The 20,478-nt window shown below is 37.7% G+C and overlaps 1 protein-coding gene across 1 annotated transcript in view; it reads left to right on the top strand.

The window, feature by feature from the left end:
- ncam1b (neural cell adhesion molecule 1b) overlaps nucleotides 1–20,478 on the top strand; it is a gene marked incomplete at both ends in the record, with an annotated part of 120,139 nt that overhangs the window by 63,018 nt on the left and 36,643 nt on the right. Inside the window, 7 exons of the mRNA XM_083886394.1 lie at nucleotides 1,047–1,256; nucleotides 2,548–2,691; nucleotides 5,268–5,405; nucleotides 5,734–5,851; nucleotides 9,548–9,708; nucleotides 13,439–13,581; nucleotides 17,765–17,788. Coding sequence (XP_083742520.1) covers nucleotides 1,047–1,256; nucleotides 2,548–2,691; nucleotides 5,268–5,405; nucleotides 5,734–5,851; nucleotides 9,548–9,708; nucleotides 13,439–13,581; nucleotides 17,765–17,788 — 938 coding nt within the window. The remainder of the gene's footprint in view (nucleotides 1–1,046; nucleotides 1,257–2,547; nucleotides 2,692–5,267; nucleotides 5,406–5,733; nucleotides 5,852–9,547; nucleotides 9,709–13,438; nucleotides 13,582–17,764; nucleotides 17,789–20,478) is intronic.

The raw sequence follows: 20,478 nt of genomic DNA, 5'->3' as shown, positions 1-20,478 counted from the left end.
AATATACAAAATAAATCATTCAAAAATAGTGTTTTCTTTGTTTTGCAATGATAATCCATATGACAAAAAATAAAACTAAGCAAAGCTGCTCTAAAAACTAATTAAAACTAACTCATTTTAAAACATAAAGTCCTATTATTATAACCTTGGTGTGGAGTTGCCGTCCACTTGAAGTTCCAATTATGTGCAGTGAAAGTAGCTTTATCTTGTTTAATTGTGAGTTTGAGGGGTTTTTCATTATCGGCCGGCTGCTTCTTAAAGATCTAAGAAATCCTAGAGGGCTTTTCTACTTCACAGATTTCTCCTGGTCTGAGATGATTTAATGAGCAGCACTTTGACTTCACATTCAGATGAAGGAAAAAGATAAACCCTCATGTAAAATATACATCACTTCAAAAAGAGGGTGTTTTAGATGTAGATTAAAAATGAACCCAAATGTGTAGATCGACCAATTAGGGCTGCGACAAACAAACAAACCTGAGATCCAGACACTTGTTGTCACTAAGCTACAATATCATTAAGAACATGTTGACGTCTTTATCTCACTGTTAGACTGACTTTCCCAGACTCACTCTCCCATACCAAACCCCATAGAGAAAATCAGTGATTTTAGCTCACAGGGTGCAAAGTGCATAATGGATCAATAATGGTGCAAATGGATCATTTTCAATTTTTATTTATTTTCAATAATTAATTAATTATTCCTTAAGAGGTTTGCAAATATTTTCAACAGATCCTTGTTCAGGGCGATGCAGACTATTATGATGGTAAAATTCAATTCATTCCGAGATACTTTTTGTTTTCGAGAAGAAAGTCAGATCACTGTCAAAGTGCATCAGGGCAAATGGATCATTTCCTGAATTTCAAAAATTCATTAAAATTATTCCATAATAGGTTTACAAATATTTTCAATAGATCCTTGTTCAGGGCGATGACGACTATTATGATGGTAAATTTCAAGAAATTTGGAGATACTTTTTGTTTGTGTGTGTGTGTGTGTGTGTTCCTCTACATATCATTCACTGCTCTCCACCCTCTGCTCTCAGTCGTAGGCGTCGCCAAGCACATCGACTGGTTCGGGCCGAGCGGCGACAGGATAGAACCGAGCGGCGCCGACATCACCGTCGCCCGCAGCGACGAGTCGTCGTCCACGCTCACGCTGTACAAAGCCCGGACGGAGAACGCCGGCACGTACAAATGCGTCGCCACCAACGGAGACCGGCAAGCCGAGTCGACCGTCAAAGTGAAAATCTTCCGTAAGTTTTTTTTTTTTTTTTCCTCTTCTTCTTCTTCACACACTCGGCTGACATTAATGAGAGTTACATGCACACACAGATACACAGAGATAGAGAAAAAAAATCTTGTTTATTGAACTCGTATCCTATTTTATTGACTGCTCAAGGGCAACACATTACTCTTTTTCTTTTCAAGTGAGGATGGATTTTTCATCAGTTCAATAAACGGTCGGAGGACCATTAGAGGGGTGCTTAATGATCCTGTCTGTTGTGCACTTCTTGTGAGTAATGGCTTTTATTTTCCATGAATGCCAAACATCGCAAAATGCCCATCAGGAAGAAGAAGAAGAAAAAAAAAATTCCTGCTTGATTTTTAGTCTCCAAACACAACTTTTGTGTTATTTCAGCATTTAGACAAGAATGTTATTAGAGCTGGTCCCACATGTGTGGACAATAATACATATTTAAACACACACACACACACAGCGGTTGTTCGGTCCATAAAATGTTCTCAAATGTCTCGTTTTTGTCCACAAACCAAAACGTGTTAGTTTGAATGATTTCTTTGTTATGTGGAGCAAATAAATCGGTAAATATTCACATTTAAGAAGCTGCAAAACTTGTTTTGGTTACTTAAAAAAACGTCTTTGCAGCCCTTTACAAATACATCAAGAACATGTTGACGTCTTTATTTCACCGTTAGACAGACTTTTGTGACAGGAAACGCTCCCACACCAAACCCCATAGAGAAAATCAGTGATTTTAACATCACAGCACACAGGAGTTGTTGATCCACCTCCATCCAACCCTGCCTCCATCAGTAAGTTCAGATGTGTTATTTAGTAAATTCGGCATTTGAAATGATTCGTTCAGATTTACTTCAGTGACACAAAGTGACCACACGAGGCAGCAGTAGACCAGCAGCTCCTGTGTCCCTGTGAGCTAAAATCGCTGTTTTTCTCTATGGGGTTTGGTGCAGGGAGACAAACTTCAGTCCTCAGCTACAAAAGGCAGAAAAAGATTAGAAATATTTTCTTGGTATTGTTCAGGGTTGCAAAGATTAATCTATTATTAATCAATAACTAAATTAATCACATCACTTGGAGTGTTTCTTTTAAATAATTAAAACAAAGTCTGCTTTCTTTGCTCCACAAAACAAAGAAAAGGTTTAAACGGAATCATTTTGGTTTGTAGATAAAAACCAAACCGAGACATTTGAGAACATTTTTGGACATTTTCTGGACCAAACGAGTTTATACAGTTTGAATGGGTGAAACAAAAAGAGTGTTTTTTTTGTCTTGTTTTCTAACAGAGAAAATCACCTTCACAAACGTACCTTCACCTCAAGAGTTCACCGAAGGAGACAACGCCAACATCGTGTGTGACGTGGTCAGTTCACCTCCTCCCACCGTCATCTGGAAATATAAACGGGCAAAGATTCAGCTGGACAAAGACGGTGAGATTTTCACTTTCATCTCCTCTCGTCGGTTTGGTTTAGCTCGTAAAAACACAGAAGCAGCAGCAGCAGCATCTCGTGTTGTCCTGATACCAAAAATGTTCAATACTTTTCAATATTAAGGCTTGACATTATCACTAAGAAATGGTAAACTACTAACTAGCATAGTTTTCAAATAATGAGTGAACTAGCTTGTTTGCAGCTAGTATTTTACATAACAAATGTAGACTACAAGCTAGCTTGCAGCTAGTAATGTGCTAAAAAATGTAAACTACTAGCTAGCATAGTTTTTTTTAAATGAGTGAACTACTAGCTTGCATGCAGCTAGTATTTTACATAAAAAATGTAGACCGCAAGCTAGCTTGCAGCTAGTAATTTGCTAAATAAAATTGTAAACTACTAGCTAGTATAGTTTTCTATAGTACTAGCTTCCTTGCAGCTAGTAATTTGCTTTAAAAAATTGGATACTACTAGCTAGCATGGTGTTCTAAAAATTAGTGAAATACTAGCTTGCTTGCAGCTAGTAATGTGCCAAAAAATGTAAACTACTAGCTAGCATAGTTTTTTTAAATGAGTGAACTACTAGCTTGCTTGCAGCTAGTATTTTATATAAAAAATGTAGACTACAAGCTAACTTGCAGCTAGTAATTTGCTAAATAAAATTGTAAACTACTAGCTAGCATAGTTTTCTAAAAATGAGTGAACTACTAGCTTGCTTGCCGCCAGTATTTTACATAAAAAATGTAGACCACAAGCTAGCCTGCAGCTAGTAATTTTCCAAAAATAATTGTAAAATACTAGCTAGTGTAGATAAGCTAGTATAGCTTATCTACATCTGTATAGCTGTGTGTTTTATACTAACCCTGCATTACTTTCACTAACTCTCATGAGCTTTAGTTTAGAATATTCGACCAATAATACCATTGAATATTCAAATAGAATATTTTCCAGAAATGTCCAGCCTTAATATTTCAGCATATTTCCCCACGAAAGTAGAAAAGAGAGTGAAAAAACAACCACAGACACAGAATAATAACCAGCGTTAGATTTTTTCTCCCACTCTCGTTGCTTCTTTTTCTGTTTTTTTATCTCCAGAGCTGATTCTGTGCTGGTGTAAAGAAAATTAATTTGATTTTGGATTTAAAAATATACAGTTGAGTCACTGTTGTTCACCCCTGATGCTTGGGATAAAAAAATAATAAAATATGTGACATGTGAGGCATTGTTAGTGTTCCTCACTGGAAAATGAAAAACACCAGGACATTTATGGATTGTAATAACATTTTTATTTACAACATGATTACATTTATTCAGTCTGTTTCACACTGAGTGGATTATTGTGGGATTCTCGTCATATTTCTTTATTCTTCTGTGGCTGATGAAAGTCAGACATTTTGATAAACAGTATGAAAGATAAGTTTTATTTTATTTAAAAAGTTATCTTAAAAACATATCTGCTAATCATTAAGACCCGCAGATGAGGAACTGACGTATTTATTTACTTACTGTCAGCTTGCAGTTAGTAGTTTACTGATGATGAGTTGTTGTTAGCTAATAACCACTTGCACTTCCTTGCTTGCAGCTAATATTTTACAATAAGATGTAATCTATAAGCTAACATAGTTTACTAAAAATTAGTGAACTACGAGCTCGCGTGCAGCTAGTAGTTTACAAAAAATTGTTAACCACTAGCTAACATAGTTTACTAAACAAAATGTACTAGCTAATGTAGTTTACTAAAAAAGGGTACATTACTAGCTAGCGTAGTTTGCTAAAAATGTTTTAAATTACTAGTGAACATGGTTTACTAAAGAATTTTAAACCACGAGCTAACATAGTTGACTAATAATTTGCAAACTACTAGCTTACATACTAAGTATGTAAGCTAGTAAATAAATATGAACTAGGAGCTAGCATACAGCTAGTAGTTTACAAAAATGGTAAACCACTAGCTAACATAGTTTATTAAAACAAACATTAAACCACTAGCTAACATAGTTTACTAAAACAAAATGTAAACTACTAGCTTATGTAGTTTACTAAACATTTGTACATTACTAGCTAGTGTAGTTTGCTAAAAATGTGTAATTTACTAGCTAACATGGTTTACTAAAAATTGTAAATCACTAGCTAACATAATTTACTAAAACAAAAATTAAACCACTAGCTTACATAGTTTACTAAAACAAAAATTAAACCACTAGCGAACATAGTTTACTAAAACAAAATTTAAACCACTAGCTGACATAGTTTATTAAAAAAGGGTAAACTAATAGCTAACATAGTTTTCCAAAACTGTTTAAATTACTAGCTAACATGGTTTACTAAAAAAATGTAAACCACTAGCTAGCATAGTTTACTAAAAAAGGTAAATAGCTGTCACAGTTTTCCAAAAGTGTTTAAATTACTAGCTAGCATAGTTTACAAAAAATGTCTCAACTACCAGCTAGTTTTGCATGTGGTCGGGAACACAAGAGGTGGTGACCCCTGACCCCTGGTGGCGTTACAGTAACATCTGTTTACTGTTAGCAGTGAAGCGATGGACTCCTGAAATCCTCCGTCTTCTTCCCCGACAGTTCGCTTTAAGATCCTGAGCAACAACCACCTTCAGATCCACGGCATAAAGAAGACGGACGAGGGCTCGTACACCTGCGAGGGTCGCCTCATGCCCCGCGGCGAGATCGACCTGCGGATCATCAAGGTCGTAGTGAACGGTGAGCAGACCCCGCACACACTCACACACTTCCTGTTTTTGTGACACGTGTCCCAAAACGTTCAAACGAAAAGCCTCTGAACATCTACGTGGAGACGGTTGCCCGGAGCAACCGTGCATCAAAGACGTTAGCTCGCCTGCTAATGACGCCTTGTTTCCTGCAACTTCTGAGCTCTGTGCCTAAAATAAGTGTTTCTGAATTTGTCGCTGCCTGTTTCTGCTTCCCCTGCTGCTGCTGCTGCTGCTGCTGCTGCTCTCTGAGTGTGTTTATGTGACTGCAGATAAATATGTTCTGTATCTGCTGCTTTTTCTTTATCTCCATGTCTCAGTGCTCCCCACCATCAGGGTGTGGCAGTCGGAGGTAAATGCCACAGCGGACATCGGGCAGCCGGCCATGCTGACCTGTGCCGCCGATGGTTATCCTGAACCCATGGTGACGTGGACGAGGTAAAAACCCAAAAGCACTTATCACGAGCCGCCACATTTTCCCTGGTATTTTTTATTTTTTTTATTATTATTATATAAAAAAAAAAAAAGATAAATTGTGTTAATCTGTATTAGGCCCAGGACACAGTGTGACTGCAGTACCTGGGTGTAATTTGATTCTGGCTTCCAGGTCAGAACAGCCACACACAGCTGTTCCTCACTGCTCTGACACTTTCAATAACCTGGTTTTGCTTTTGCAGAATTTCAACAGAATATGTAAAAGAGAAAAAAAAAAGAAAAAGTGCATTAATGTGTTTTTCTATCTGCGGCTGTTGAGTGAATACTTGAGTCAGGAAAAAAGAAACCTCTTACATGACTGGAATTCTCTTCTGATTCACTGCAGCAAGAAAAGATTCAACACCTGACTCTAATATTCTGACTGAAGAATTTGAATTATCTACAATATAATAGGCAGGAAATTCATTAACAATGTTAATATCTTTATCGCAACTTCCTGTCTACACTTTTTAACGGATTAATCTGAATTTTCTAAAAATGTGCAAACTAAAAATTGTAAACTACTGGCTAGCGTAGGTTACTAAAGTTTGTAATCTACTAGCTTGTTTGCATCTAGTAGATTATTAAAAATGTGCAAACTATTGGCTAGCTTGCAGCTAGTAGTTTACTAAAAATTGTAAACGACTAGCTAGCATAGTTTAATAAATATTAGTAGCTAGTAGATTCACATAAAATTAGGAAACTGCCAGCTTTCTTACTGCTAGTAGATTTGCTAAAAATTAGTAAACTACTAGCTAGCTTGCTGCTAGTGGATTTACTAAAAAAATATAAATTACTAGCTAGCATAGGTTACTAAAGTTTGTAATCTACTAGGTAGCTTGCATCTAGTAGATTACAAAAAAATTGTGAACTACTAGAGTAGTTTACTAAAAATGTGCAAACTACTAGCTAGCTTGCATCTAGTAGTTACTCGCTAGCATAGTTTACTAAAGATTTACTAAAGAAGTACTAGATTCCTGGCAGCTAGTTTTTTGCTAAAACAATTTAATGTTTAAAAGAAAAAAGGGTCACTAACTACCATAGTTGACTAAACAATAGTAAACTACTAGCTAGCGTGCTGCTACTAGTAGATTTCCAAAAAAGCTAGTATGTATGTTTATTGTTTCTGTGACTGAAATTCTCTTATGATTCAACGCCTAACTCTAACATTCTTTACTGGAAAATATGAATGTATTTAATATATTATATAATATTTAATATTATCCGGTGGCGGGAATATATCAATATCTTTATCGCAACTTCCTGTCTAGAGTTTTTAACAGATCAATCTCCTTACGAAGCTCATCAGAAGTAAACGGTGAAACTCTGACGGATTGTGTCCGATGGACGTCCGTTATCTCGTCCGGCCGACGCGAAAATCACGTTACAAATTGGCATCGTTTCTGGTGCGAACGCAGTGTGAGGATTCTGGGTCGGTGGCCCTGATCCTGAAAGGCTGGTTTTCCACTAACGGACTAAGAAATCCTGCCCAGTTAGACAAGTTTTCAGCAGAAGTGGTCCTTAAATACAGCCATTGACCCATCATTTGTTTTGTCGCGTCACTTTGCCGACAGCAGCCATGGCTGAGCGGTGATCGGCGGCAGGTTTGAAAAATGTCTCATTGAAGCCAATTAATCGGCTAATATTGACCTCCGAGTCGCAGTTTAACACAAACTGTGTCGTTTACGAGGGACGTTCTGCTCGCTGGTTTATTCAGTGCAACAGGACACTTCCACTCCTCAATAAAAGGTGAGTATAAAAGAGGGAAACCTGAGCAGCCACATTATCCTGCACGTCTGAATACAGCCATTGATGGACTCCTGCTTTGTTCTGCTGTTCCTGTTCGTCTCCTTTTCCAAGACACTGAGAGGCTTTGTTGACGCTTTAGTGGGTCACAAAGTGCAGCGAGGACACGAGCATCTGTTGCTCATGGACTTTGTTTGTTTGTTTTGTTTTTTTAAAGCAGGATTGCATGAATTTGTGAAAAACATAGAAATTAAAAAATGAGTTCACACAATGATGATTGAATGTATCAGGTTTTCTCAGTATAACAGTGTTTACATGAGTCATAGTAGTTTGTGTATTAATCGTTCAATTATTTAGTGGTTTGGTTCATAAACTGTCTGTAATTGTGGAAAAATGTGTTCAGTGTTTTCACAAACCTAAAATATGACGATGTTCTCAAATGTCTCGTTTGGTCCCAAAAGTAAAATGATTCAGTTTTTAAGGATTTCTTTGTTTTATGTTAGTAGTAGTTTATTGGTGTTGGTAGTTGTTTTATTAGTAGTAGTGTTTGTAGTAATTGTAGTTGTAGTTTTTGCAGCTGTTTCAGTTGTAGTTTTTGTAGTAATCATTCGATCATTTACTGGTTTGTTGGTAAAATGTCCATCAGTTTTTTCCCAAACCTAAAATATGACGATGTTCTCAAATGTCTCGTTGTTTTGTCCCAAAAGTAAAATGATTCAGTTTTTAACGATTTCTTTGTTTTTATGGAGCAAAGAAATTTGAAATGATTCACATTTAAGAAGCTGACAAAATCACAACATTGGCTTTAATTATCATCAAGAAACACTCACAGTGATTTTATGATCATCAAAGTCGTTTTTATGTCTAGACGAAACAGAATCATCAGCGACATCCAGATAAAAAAAGTGAGACAAAAACAAACAGGTCAGAGTTTGACTGACGACGACTTGGTTTGGTATCGGTCACGTTGTTGTCCGTGACTTCATAGCTCCTCCTCAATGTGGGCGGAGTCATCATAGCACGGCAGTTTCATACTCAACTAGAGCTGCAACTGCCGATTCTTATCGTAATCGATTAATCTGTCGATTATTTTCTCGAATAATTGTTTGGTCCATAAAATGTCAGAAAACGTTAAAAAAAACGTTGATCAGTGTTTGTCGAACCTGGAAACGACGATGTTCTCGAATGTCTCGTTTTGTCCATGAACCAAAACGATTCAGTTTGAATTATTTCTTTGTTTATGTGGAGCAAAGAAACAAAGAAAATATAAGCGCTAACGCACGTTAACGCATGATGCGTTTCCATGACGACTGACTGGAAAAAGATACGCTTGACGTCATGGTTACGTGCCCAACACCGGAGTTAGCTCCTTTAGCGCCGTTTATTAAAGGAAAAGAGCAGCAGCGCTAACAAATAACTAGCGTACCTGTGTACTGCGTATGTGTGCCTCTGTTTTTAAAGGTTAGCGTTACTTTAGCGAGACTAATTTTAACAATCGGGGAGTCACGTAAACATGACGTCAGGCGCGTCTTTTTCCCGGTCAGTCGTCGTGGAAACACTGAATGCGCTAACGTTGATGCCGCTAACTGCCGCTAACGCGCCCAGCACTAGAAAATATCAACATTTCAGCTCTATACGCAACACAAACACACCAAAATCTAACATGATAGCGTGTCTCATGTCACCATATATTGTTGTTGTTGTCATAACGGTGAAAAACTGCTTAAAAACCTCATTTTCTGCAAACATTTCCATCTCTTTCTTCCTTTTCCTTTTCATTACTGCGTCACTTGATCTTTGTCACATTGTCATTCATCTGTAAACCACTGCGTCTCCTCTCAGGCCCCGAGGGTCACGTCTAACTAACGCTACGAATGTGTGTGTGTGTGGTTGTGATGTTCGTTCCTTCCACAGGAGTCTGGCGTCGCTGGAGGCCGGAGACAAGTACAGCTTTAATGAAGACGGCTCTGAAATGACAATCATGGACGTGACCAAGCTGGACGAAGGAGACTACACCTGCATCGCTAAGAACAAAGCTGGAGAGAGCGAGCAGGAGCTCAGTCTGAGGGTGTTTGGTGAGGAGGACGACACACACACACACACACACACACACACACACACACACACACACACACACACACACACACACACGCGAGTCACGACTGTGCTAAGACAACAGTGAAGCTCAGTTGAATCCAGTGTTAGTGCATCTGTACTGTAAGAAACATCATTTTATAAATGAACAAGCGTCTTCTGCTAAATTAAAAACTACTAAAGAAGTCAGAAAAGAATCAAACACGACATTAAACAACTAAATCTAATCTTTCCGTTTGAGTAAATATCTATAATTCGACGTCTTCATCAAGAAATAATAATGTGCTTCGCTGTTTTTCCTGTTGTTTTTTTCTGTAAAACAGTACATTTGAAAATTCGTGGTTAACAACAATAATAACGCTGTGCTTCTGCAAGATGATTGGAGGAGCTGTGTGAAAGGCGGAGCCTCACTCACAGCTGCTCGTTATTTGTGTAGTTTGTCATTTTCATTAGTAAATTAACACTGTTTTAGTGGTAGTTTTTCTAGTAGTAGTTGTAGTTTTTGGAGTAGTTTATCTAGTAGTTGTTTTATTGGTAGTTCAGTAGTTTTAGTAGTAGTTTTGGTCGTTATTTCTGTAGTAGTTGTTTTGTAGTAGTTTAGTAGTTGTAGCAGTTGTTTCAGTGGTAGTTGTTTTAGTAGTTGGTAATATTGGTAGTTCAGTAATTGTGGTTTGTAGTTTTTGTAGTAATTGTTTTAGTAGTAGTTCAGTAGTTTCAGCAGTAGTTGTTCAGTAGTTGTTAATACTGGTAGTTTGGTTGTTTTAGTGGCAGTTTATTGGTTTTGTCAGTAGTTTTAGTAGTAGTTGTTTCAGTAGTTGTTGATACTGGTAGTTCAGTAGTTTTGGTAGTTGTTTTAGTAATAGTTCAGTAGTTTAGTGGTTTTGGTAGTTTCAGTGGTAGTTGTAGTATTTTTTAAGTAGTTGTTTTAGTGGTAGTTCACTAGATTTGGTAGTTGTTTTGGTAGTAATTCAGTAGTTTTGGTAGTTGTTTTAGTAGTAGGTCAGTAGTTTTAGTAGTAGTTTAGTAGTTTTTTTTATTAGTTGTTTCAGTAGTTAATACTGGTAGTTCAGTAGTTTTAGTAATAGTTTAGTGGTTTTGATAGTAGTTTTAGTAGTAGTTGTTTCAGTAGTTGTTAATACTGGTAGTTTAGTGGTTTTGGTCGTAGCTTAGTCGTTTTGATAGTAGTTGTTAATACTGGTAGTTAAGTGGTTTATGTTGTAGTTTTAGTAGTAGTTTCTGGGAGTCGATGGAGCAGTGGGCGGGGCGTGGACACTGGGATTCTGCATGATGATGATTGGAGGAACTGTGTGAAAGGGCGGAGCCTGTTTTTGATTGACTGCGTTGTAGAAACAAATCCTGTGTGGATTTTGCGATGAAGTCTGAAGACAAACAGCTGCTCGTTGTCTGTTATTTACGAACTGATATAGAACATTTTTATTTGTACACAAACACTGTCAATAAAAACACTACTATAGCACTTTTACATAATTATCACGTTTCCTTACGAATGTAAGAATGTCTGTATAAATAACTAGTGACTGAAATGAGATTCATCTGTTTCAAAGACCAGCACTGACACACACACACACACACATATATATAGTGTACATGTATACATGCATGACGTGAAGTGTTGATATTAATATTAAAAGAAGGCGTGTTGTCGTGTGTGTGGGAGAGCGTATGTAGGTGGAGGAAAAACAATAGTACAGTTATTTTGGTGGTTTTTCATTATGGCGATACAAGAGGAGGTGTTGTTTCAGTGTGGGCTGTGAATGTTTTATGTAAGGATGGTGTTATAGAATGTACAGAGTGAACTCCTGTGAAGTCTTTGAATTCTCTGTGAGGGTCTGAGCACAAACACAGCATCTGTCTGTCTGTGTGGACGTAGATGGACGGACAGATGTCCTTCTTTCTCTCTACATTATACAGTTCCAGCATGACTCCATTCTACTCGCTTTTTTTTAGTGACTGAGCTGATACTAAACTGTGTCGTCACTGAAGAATCTGACACAATAATCAAAGCCAACAATGTCCAACTGTAGATCAGTTGAAAAATGACTTAAAATCCTTTTATAGTTCCAAATTCTACTTATAGTTCCCTTAAAGTTCCAAATTCTACTTATAGTTCCCTTATAGTTCCAAATTCTACTTTTAGTTCCCTTATAGTTCCAAATTCTACTTAAAGTTTCAATTCTACTTATAGTTCCCTTATAGTTCCAAATTCTACTTATATTTCCCTTAAAGTTCCAATTCTACTTATAGTTCCCTTAAAGTTCCAAATTCTACTTATAGTTCCCTTAAAGTTCCAAGTTCTACTTATAGCTCCCTTAAAGTTCCAAATTCTACTTAAAGTTCCTTTAAGTTCCAAATTCTACTTATAGTTCCCTTAAAGTTCCAAATTCTACTTATATATATACTTAAAGTTCCAAATTCTACTTATAGTTCCCTTAAAGTTCCAAATTCTACTTAAAGTTCCTTTAAGTTCCAAATTCTACTTGTAGTTCCCAAATATACGTATAGTTCCCTTAAAGTTCCAAATTCTACTTATATTTCCCTTAAAGTTCCAAATTCTACTTAAAGTTCCTTTAAGTTCCAAATTCTACTTATAGTTCCAAAATCTACTTATAGTTCCCTTAAAGTTCCAAATTCTACTTATATATATACTTAAAGTTCCAAGTTCTACTTATAGTTCCCTTAAAGTTCCAAATTCTACTTAAAGTTCCTATAAGTTCCAAATTCTACGTATAGTTCCCTTAAAGTTCCAAATTCTACTTATAGCTCCCTTAAAGTTCCAATTCTACTTATAGTTCCCAAATATACTTATAGTTCCAAATTCTACTTATAGTTCCAAATTCTACTTAAAGCTCCCTTATAGTTCCAAATTCTACTTATAGTTCCCTTAAATTTCCAAATTCTACTTAAAGTTCCTTTAAATTCCAAATTCTACTTGTAGTTCCAAAATCTACTTATAGCATCCTTAAAGTTCCAAAATCTACTTATAGTTCCCTCAAAGTTCCAAATTCTACTTATAGTTCCCTTAAAGTTCCAAATTCTACTTATAGCTCCCTTAAAGTTCCAATTCTACTTATAGTTCCCATATATACTTATAGTTCCAAATTCTACTTATAGCATCCTTAAAGTTCCAAAATCTACTTATAGTTCCCATAAATTTCCAAATTCTTCTTATAGTTCCTCAATCTACTTATAGTTCCCTTTTAGTTCTAAATCCCAGTGGAGGAGCGTTGAGTAGAACTCAAAGTGTATCATAGATCAGTTCTGTATCATCTGTGTGTCCAGACTTTTCCAGTGAAGCAAACATTCTGTAAACTGTCTCCTCTCGTTGGACGAATCGCGTAAAAACGATTGATCGATCGTCGTCTTCTTCTTCAGGGAGAGTTCTTCACACCACAGTTTGCTGCTGTGCTCTCAGGCTCACTACAGTTTAACGCTCACCCAACACTTAGCCTCAAAAATGTGAAAGAAAAAGTGGAAGAAAACTGGACTCCTTTTTTTAAAAGGTTCAGTCAAATAAATTATTACATGGATTTTGCTGCTGGGAAGCGAAAGAAGCTTAAACACAGTTTTAGTGTGAGGGGAAAAAATCCTCATCCTCTCTGTGAACTCATCACACATCCACACAGTGTTCTTATTGTGTGTGTGTGTGTGTGTGTGTGTGTGTGTGTGTGTGTGTGTGTGTGTGTGTCGCAGTCAAACCCAGGATCACATACATGATGAACCTGAGCATCTCAGAGAAGGACGAGCAGGTGACTCTGACATGTGAGGCTTCAGGTGATCCAACGCCCACCATCAGCTGGAGCAGCGGCGACGAGGTCTTCACTGAAGAAGAGCAGGTAAGACCATAATAATAATATTAATATTAATAATTATCATAATAATAATGATGATAAAGACGCGGTGTGTGACAGCGTTTGCTAAATTACTACTAATTCCTCTGTGTGTCCGTCTAAAGTGCTCCGCCGTCCTGCCGTCGTTCTTTCTCATTTCGGACTTAATGAAGCGTAAAAGCAGAGCGATATCGTCCGTGTCCCAGTTGCACACTTGGGTTCTAACGGCCTGATGAGTGTTCCACAAAGAGAGGGAAATGGAAGATAACGCACAGAAAACAACACGCGGAAACTTTCTTTAACACAAACGCGTATTAGCGCCGGGCGACGAGGCTAATAAATCATTTCTCCTTTTGTTTTCTGTCCCAGTTCAGGAGATATTTTAATATAAAGCTGGACACTGAGCTGTTTTCTCTCAACGCACGAGAAGTTTTTCTGTCAAATCATAATCTACCCTCAGATGAAAAGGAAGTATTTGCTCTTAAATAAAATAATACAGTTGTTTCTGCCGTTTATGGTCTGTATTATACAGAATAGTACAAAATATGGCTGTTACCACCTTGGTAGAGTTTGTGTATTACTTTTCACACATACAAAGGAAAAAATATGTCTAAAAATTACTTATTATTTATTCAAATAAGTTTTCAGAAATTGTGAAAAATTATTGTAAAGTGAAACACAATTTTTTTTATTTCTTCATTAAAGAATTGGCAAGAATTAAGAGACTTTAAATTGAAGGGCAGCGCTTCCATAATTTGGCCTTAAATGCTCGGTTAACTTTTATATTTGGTCTTCAGAATAAATGAATAAACTGATACTCGAGGATCAAAATGTGCATTTCTTTGACGTTTAATGTTAAATAAATTACACCTACATAGATTACAAGTACATTGCCATTAAGTATTTTTCTTGAATACTTAATGTCAATTCCATGCATTTTTAATGGATATATACATACATACATATATACATATAATATACATATATAAATATAAAACTTAAGAATTAAAGAAACACTTAAATTGTACTTAAAAACCTGGTAGTATTTTAAATTGTATGATTATTTGACAACAAAATTCCTCATTGCAAACCAAAATCATACAGAAAATTTAAAGATTGTGACAATACTTCAAGGGTTAAAAAACTCTGCCCCCAATTCCTGAAAATGCCAGGAAGTGGGCTGAGAGCTGATCGGTAATTGGAGAGAAAGAAAACCAATGGGAAAATTTGAATGCAGTAGCTGGTGTTTGACCAGAGAGGGCAGCAGATACACCGATTTTTAATCACAACGTGTATAATTTCAATACTTTACAAAACTGAAGATTTTAACCAGAATCAGCAAATAACATTAATTTGATACACTTCTTAAACACTTGATCAGTGCATAATATTTTTCAGTTTTGCAACAGCGTTTAAAACCAGTAAAAGACATCATAGGTGTCATTATGTTAGAATATTGATGTAATTCAGACATGTTGCCCAGCTCTAATACATACAGTATAAGACATTTTTTACAGTGTATATAGTGAGGCGTTGGTGTATGATGTGGAACTGGGACACGGTGAATAACAATCACACGACACAGCTGTGTCCAGGCGAGGAATCTGACACCTTTAGCCCGAGTTCAGGAGGTGTGTCGATCACGTGCAGGTAGAGAAACTTTGTTCTGAAAGAGGTTTGAAGTCGTGCTGTTAATTCCCTCTAAATGAGCAGCACTGTCGCTCCGGCCCCACTGGGTTTCCTGTAATTAGTTCAGCGATACTCAGCCAGTAAATGTGGAGCGCACTCACATCGGATGAGTTTTCCTCCGAATGTCAAGAAAATCAGCCGCGGGAACCCAATTATAATAATTCCAAATCAAGCACATTGTGGAAAAGCAATAATTAAGGCGCTGTCTGTTTCTTAATGTATTGGATTTCTATGAGCTCTTGAATGTGTTGAAGTGTTTTGTCACACACGGTTTTTAATCGCCGTTGCTCAACAAGGTTTTTTATATCACGTGTTTATACAGTAATTGACCATTTTCATCAGTGTGGAGAGCTAACCTGCTGCCATCTTATATCTTATTTGTTTGTTTTGCACTGCATCAGGTAAAGATGTGTTCTCACCAAACGCAACGCAAAGTTTTTGACGCGATAAATCTGATTTTTGCGTCGGATGACGCGAGTTCTGCAACGTGAAAATGCACTTGCGGGTGTCATTCCAGTCTTATCCACACGGAAACAGAATTTACGCGATACAAATACTGTAGTATTCATGCCAGGCCTGAAGGTGGCGCCACTGAAATACAGCGACCTGGCGTGTGCACGTGAAAGCTTGAGTATGAACTCGTAGAGCTAGTCGGCAATGAAGAACGATTGCCATAGTTGCTCCCTCCGAGTTGGCCACATTGCAATCGAGACTTCGTAAATGAGTGCGCAATTTTCTTTGTTTTGCACTGCATCATCATAAAGATGTGTTCTCACCAAAACGCAACGCAAATTTTTTAATGCGATAAATCAAATTTGGCATCAGATGATGCGAGTTCTGCAACGTGAATCACGTGAAAATGCACTTGCAGGTGTCATTCCCCTCTTATCCACACGGAAACAGAATTTACGCGATACAAACGCTGTAGTGTAAATGCCAGGCCTGGAGGTGGCGCCACAGAAATACTGCGACCTGGCGCGTGCACGTAAAAGCTTGTATATGAACTCCGAACGCAATGAGAAGGCGACGTATCGTGACTAGCAAGTTTTACGGGATACGGCATGATGTGATACCGTGAGCGCTTGTCTGCAACGAAGACCGATTGCCGTATTTGCTCTCTCCGAGTTAGCTACATCGCAATCGAGACTTCGTAAAGGAGTGCACAATTTTGTTTGTTTTGCACTCCATTGGATAAAGATGTGTTCTCACCAAACGCAACGCAAAGTTTTTAATGCGATAAATCGAATTTGGAGTCAGATGGCGCGATTTCAGCAACGCGAATCACGTGAAAATGCACTTGCACGTCATACCCCTCTTATCCACACTGGCGCTAAGAAGGCGAGGTATCATAACTAGCATGTTTTTACGGGATACGAAACAAAATATGAGCAGATTCTCTTAAACTCATTCTCATGTGTACACGTTCAAAACTTTTGCGCGATGCGATACCGTGAGAGCTCGTCGGCAACAAACAGCGATTGATGTATTTGCTCCCTCAGGGTTAGCTACATCGCAATGGGGACTTCGTAAAGAAGGATTGGGCGATTTTAAAACAACGTGTCCTTCATTTTCATCGTCGATTGATCCATCTATTATTTTCTTAATTAGCCCCGACCGAGTAGTTTTTGAGTTACTCGTACAAGTACACGGAAATGATCGCGGAACGTAAACGGTGTCTTTGCGTTTGGTGTGAACGATACTGTAAAGGTTTTTCCCCAAACTTCCATTACATCCCTGATCGCCCTGGATGTTCTCACGGTATAAGGATGCACGATATTAGACGTTTTTTCCCCGATATTTTCGGATTAGCTTGGTCCGATAACTGATACCAATTCAAGGTCATTTAGTCTCTTATGTAGTACGTAATTAGCATTATATTATTCATATTTATGTTGCAGCAGATTTGGATATTAAAGTTCTTCATTGTGCTAAAAATTAAAGATGGGACCCGGTATCGGTCGGTATCGGTCCAATGCTGGTCAAAATCACTGAATTGGATATGGGACGGATAAAAATGTAAATAAAAATGAGTCATTAGCTGTGTCGTTAATAGCTAACGATCTAAAATGACGGTATCGGACTAAATTGAGTTTGTGATATCGCTATCAGACTCAAAAAAGTGGTATCGTCCCACCCCTAAAAAAAATAAGCAAACAAAGTTAACAATAGCTGTAGAGGGCGCCAAAGAGGTAGCAGCCTATTTAGCTACTGTTTCAGTCATTAGTCAAATGAGGCGATTTCTAATATCGCGATATCGTGCCGACAGTATCGTGCATCCTTACCTTGGCAACATCCGCTGCAGCGTTCCATCACAGACAATCAATACTTTGATTGGTGTCCTCACTCATCTGCCGCCCACATGGCCTGGGTTCTTCGAGGTTCTTCGAGGTTCTTCGAGGTTCTCGCTGAGTCGCTGCAGTGTCGACCGCGTCCTCTGTAGTTTTATGGAGAGGATTTGTGGAGCCGCTCCATCACATGCACTACATTTCTCTTCCTACAGGCACCTCTAAACAGGATCTATCAGGTATGAAATCCTCGTGTGGCACAGAAATGTTACGCAGAAAAAGAGTTATGCCTCCACATTTCACCGAACCTCCCACCGAGATGAAAAATAATCCAGTTTTTATTGAAAACCACCCCCCCCCCCCCCCCAAGGAATGATCTTATCACGGCATCATGAAATTGATTCGACTTATCGCATGCTCCCCGAAAATCTGACACCTGATCTCGTGACAGGAAGTGTGTGCAGAGCTTTTATCTCATGAGATCAGAAGAAAAACATCATCGTGAAAAAAACCCCACCATTTCTGTGTCGCTGTCGCCCGATCATCCTAATCTCTCCATCACAGCATGAGCTCACTGGGATTTTTTTTTTAGTGGTAATCTCCATAAAAATGTAGATTATTGTCTAACATCTAATCACCTGGAAACCGAGGCTAGAAGTGATTCCACCTCGAAATCTACATTTTTGATTATCCAACACCAGACTTCCTGCAATTAAAAAAAATCAGCCAAACGGAGTAATCCTCGCGGATTAACGGTCACGGATTGAAACGAGCTGCAGGTGCTCTTTTCAGAAACGGAGCCGAGTGTTTGATATTCAAAATGAGGTTTCGAGTGGAGCCTCGCGAGCGCAGAAACACTCCACCGCCACATGAAGCATGTCACGGCAGAGCCCTGTTGTTTTTGTTTTTCCTCATTACGACGCCCACGTCGGCACACATGGCTGCCCACTAACCGTCCGTACCTCAGTCCTGAAAACAAAGATATAATCCGGCATATATATGAGAGGCAGCGGCTCATCACAGCTGCTCTTCCACCCAAAAAAACCAGCAGCTTTCTTTTGCTGCCACAGCTGTTAGAATAGAAATGAGGACGAACAAAGAGCCGCGCGTCCCACACTTTCATCGTTAAATGTCAGCAAAAACGTTGCGGATGTGCGGAACGAGACGCTTTTATTACGCAACTGTTATTTAAATTGAAATCTCAAGTTGAAACACTACTCTTATCCCCCTCGAGAAATTGTAGGACACAATTCGTCACAATTTAGTTTTTTAGTCGATATCCAGGCCTGTATTGTGTCGCACGATAACGCGCGTAGTAAACAATTAATCGTAATTTTAGTCAAATCGCAACGCGGCCTTTGACAATTTTCAAATAGCAGGAGGCCAAAATGTGTGTGAAATGATTATTTTAGATCAAATATTATTGTCCAGACACACAATTATTTGAATCGTTAGCATAGCTAGCATTCCCTCTCGCATTGCGAATCATATCGCTATCGCAATTTCTGTCGCAAATAGTCGCAATTAGATATTTATTCAAAATCAGTTCGAATTACGTTTGTTTCCGAGTGAAGTTTTTTAAACGCGTGGCTTTCAAACGACAAATATAAGACTCGAGACCCAATTCCTGCGATAACGCTAGTATTTCAAAATAAGAGCCTCGTTACTGGTTCCTATAGTCACTATAAAGGCCCGGCTTTTTGAAAATGAATTGGTGTGAACTCTGTTCAATCACGTAAAAATTTATTACGCAGGGATTTTAACTGAAGCGTCAACTTAAAAATGTAGTACATTGGGTAAATATTAGCATTTACCCAAAAATACCTATGTTTAGCTAGCTCTTGCCTTGACCTTTGGTTCTGTACATACGTTAACCTTAATCTAATTTAATCTCAAACAAGTTTCTATAGGATTTAAGGTCAAATATTGTCTAAATAAAAGAGCAATTCAGAAAACATCAATTTACTAATTTCCTTAATGTCATAAGTGATTCAGCCAAAGGACAGTAAAAATCAAACTTTACGTCTCACCACCGTAACTCACTCTCTGCTGTTTCTAGATGCATTTAGATCACTACTACGTTGGTCCCTGAACCGATTTATTTGACATATAAAACAATTACCAATTCACAAATTTTTCCGTCCATTCAGGCAAACGTTACCGTAAATGTCACGCGACTGAAAATCAACAATAAACAATAAACGCGGCGTCTCGCTTCGTAGCTCACGAGCGAACTCTAAATGACTGTTTATAGACGCGTTCAGATCCATGTAGTGATCCCTGCTCTGTTCTCTACTGTTATATTTAACTCTGTAAACAATTACCAATTTTCACACCACTTCAGGCAAATATTACTGCAAATGTCACACGACCGGTAAATAACAGTCGAATCTAAATTAAACATTGCAACGTAACTGCTGTTTATAGAGCATTTAGATCAATAGAGTAGTCCCTGTACTGATCTATTTGTATATTTTACTTATCTAATATATACCATATATAGTATATATTTATATAATGTATATATGTTTATATATATATATATATATAGGGATGTGAATCTTTGGGTGGCTCATGATTCGACTTGAATCCGATTCTTAGGGTCACGATTCGATTCAAACGATTCTCGATTCAAACGATTCTTGATTCAAAAATTGATACAATGCATAGTGTCAAGTCAAATTATGTCAAAACAATACAGTTTGTATAAGCTAATGTGATATGTGATCACACAAAGGCAAACTTAAGACAAAACTTAACATTTATTCATTAAAAAAATAATAACTTTAGCATAAATAAAAGCTAAGGCTAGCTGCCTTTTTCTCCCAGAAGTTACAAAAATAAACTGTACACAAATAACACAAACTGGTGTATGGTGTGGTTTTTCAAAAAAAAAATATTTTTTTTTAAATGTCTATTAAAAACCACA

Source organism: Microchirus variegatus (genome assembly GCF_963457635.1).
Source record: "Microchirus variegatus genome assembly, chromosome: 3".
In the NCBI taxonomy this organism is placed as follows: domain Eukaryota; kingdom Metazoa; phylum Chordata; class Actinopteri; order Pleuronectiformes; family Soleidae; genus Microchirus; species Microchirus variegatus.
This window is presented reverse-complemented; position numbering and strand designations above follow the sequence as displayed.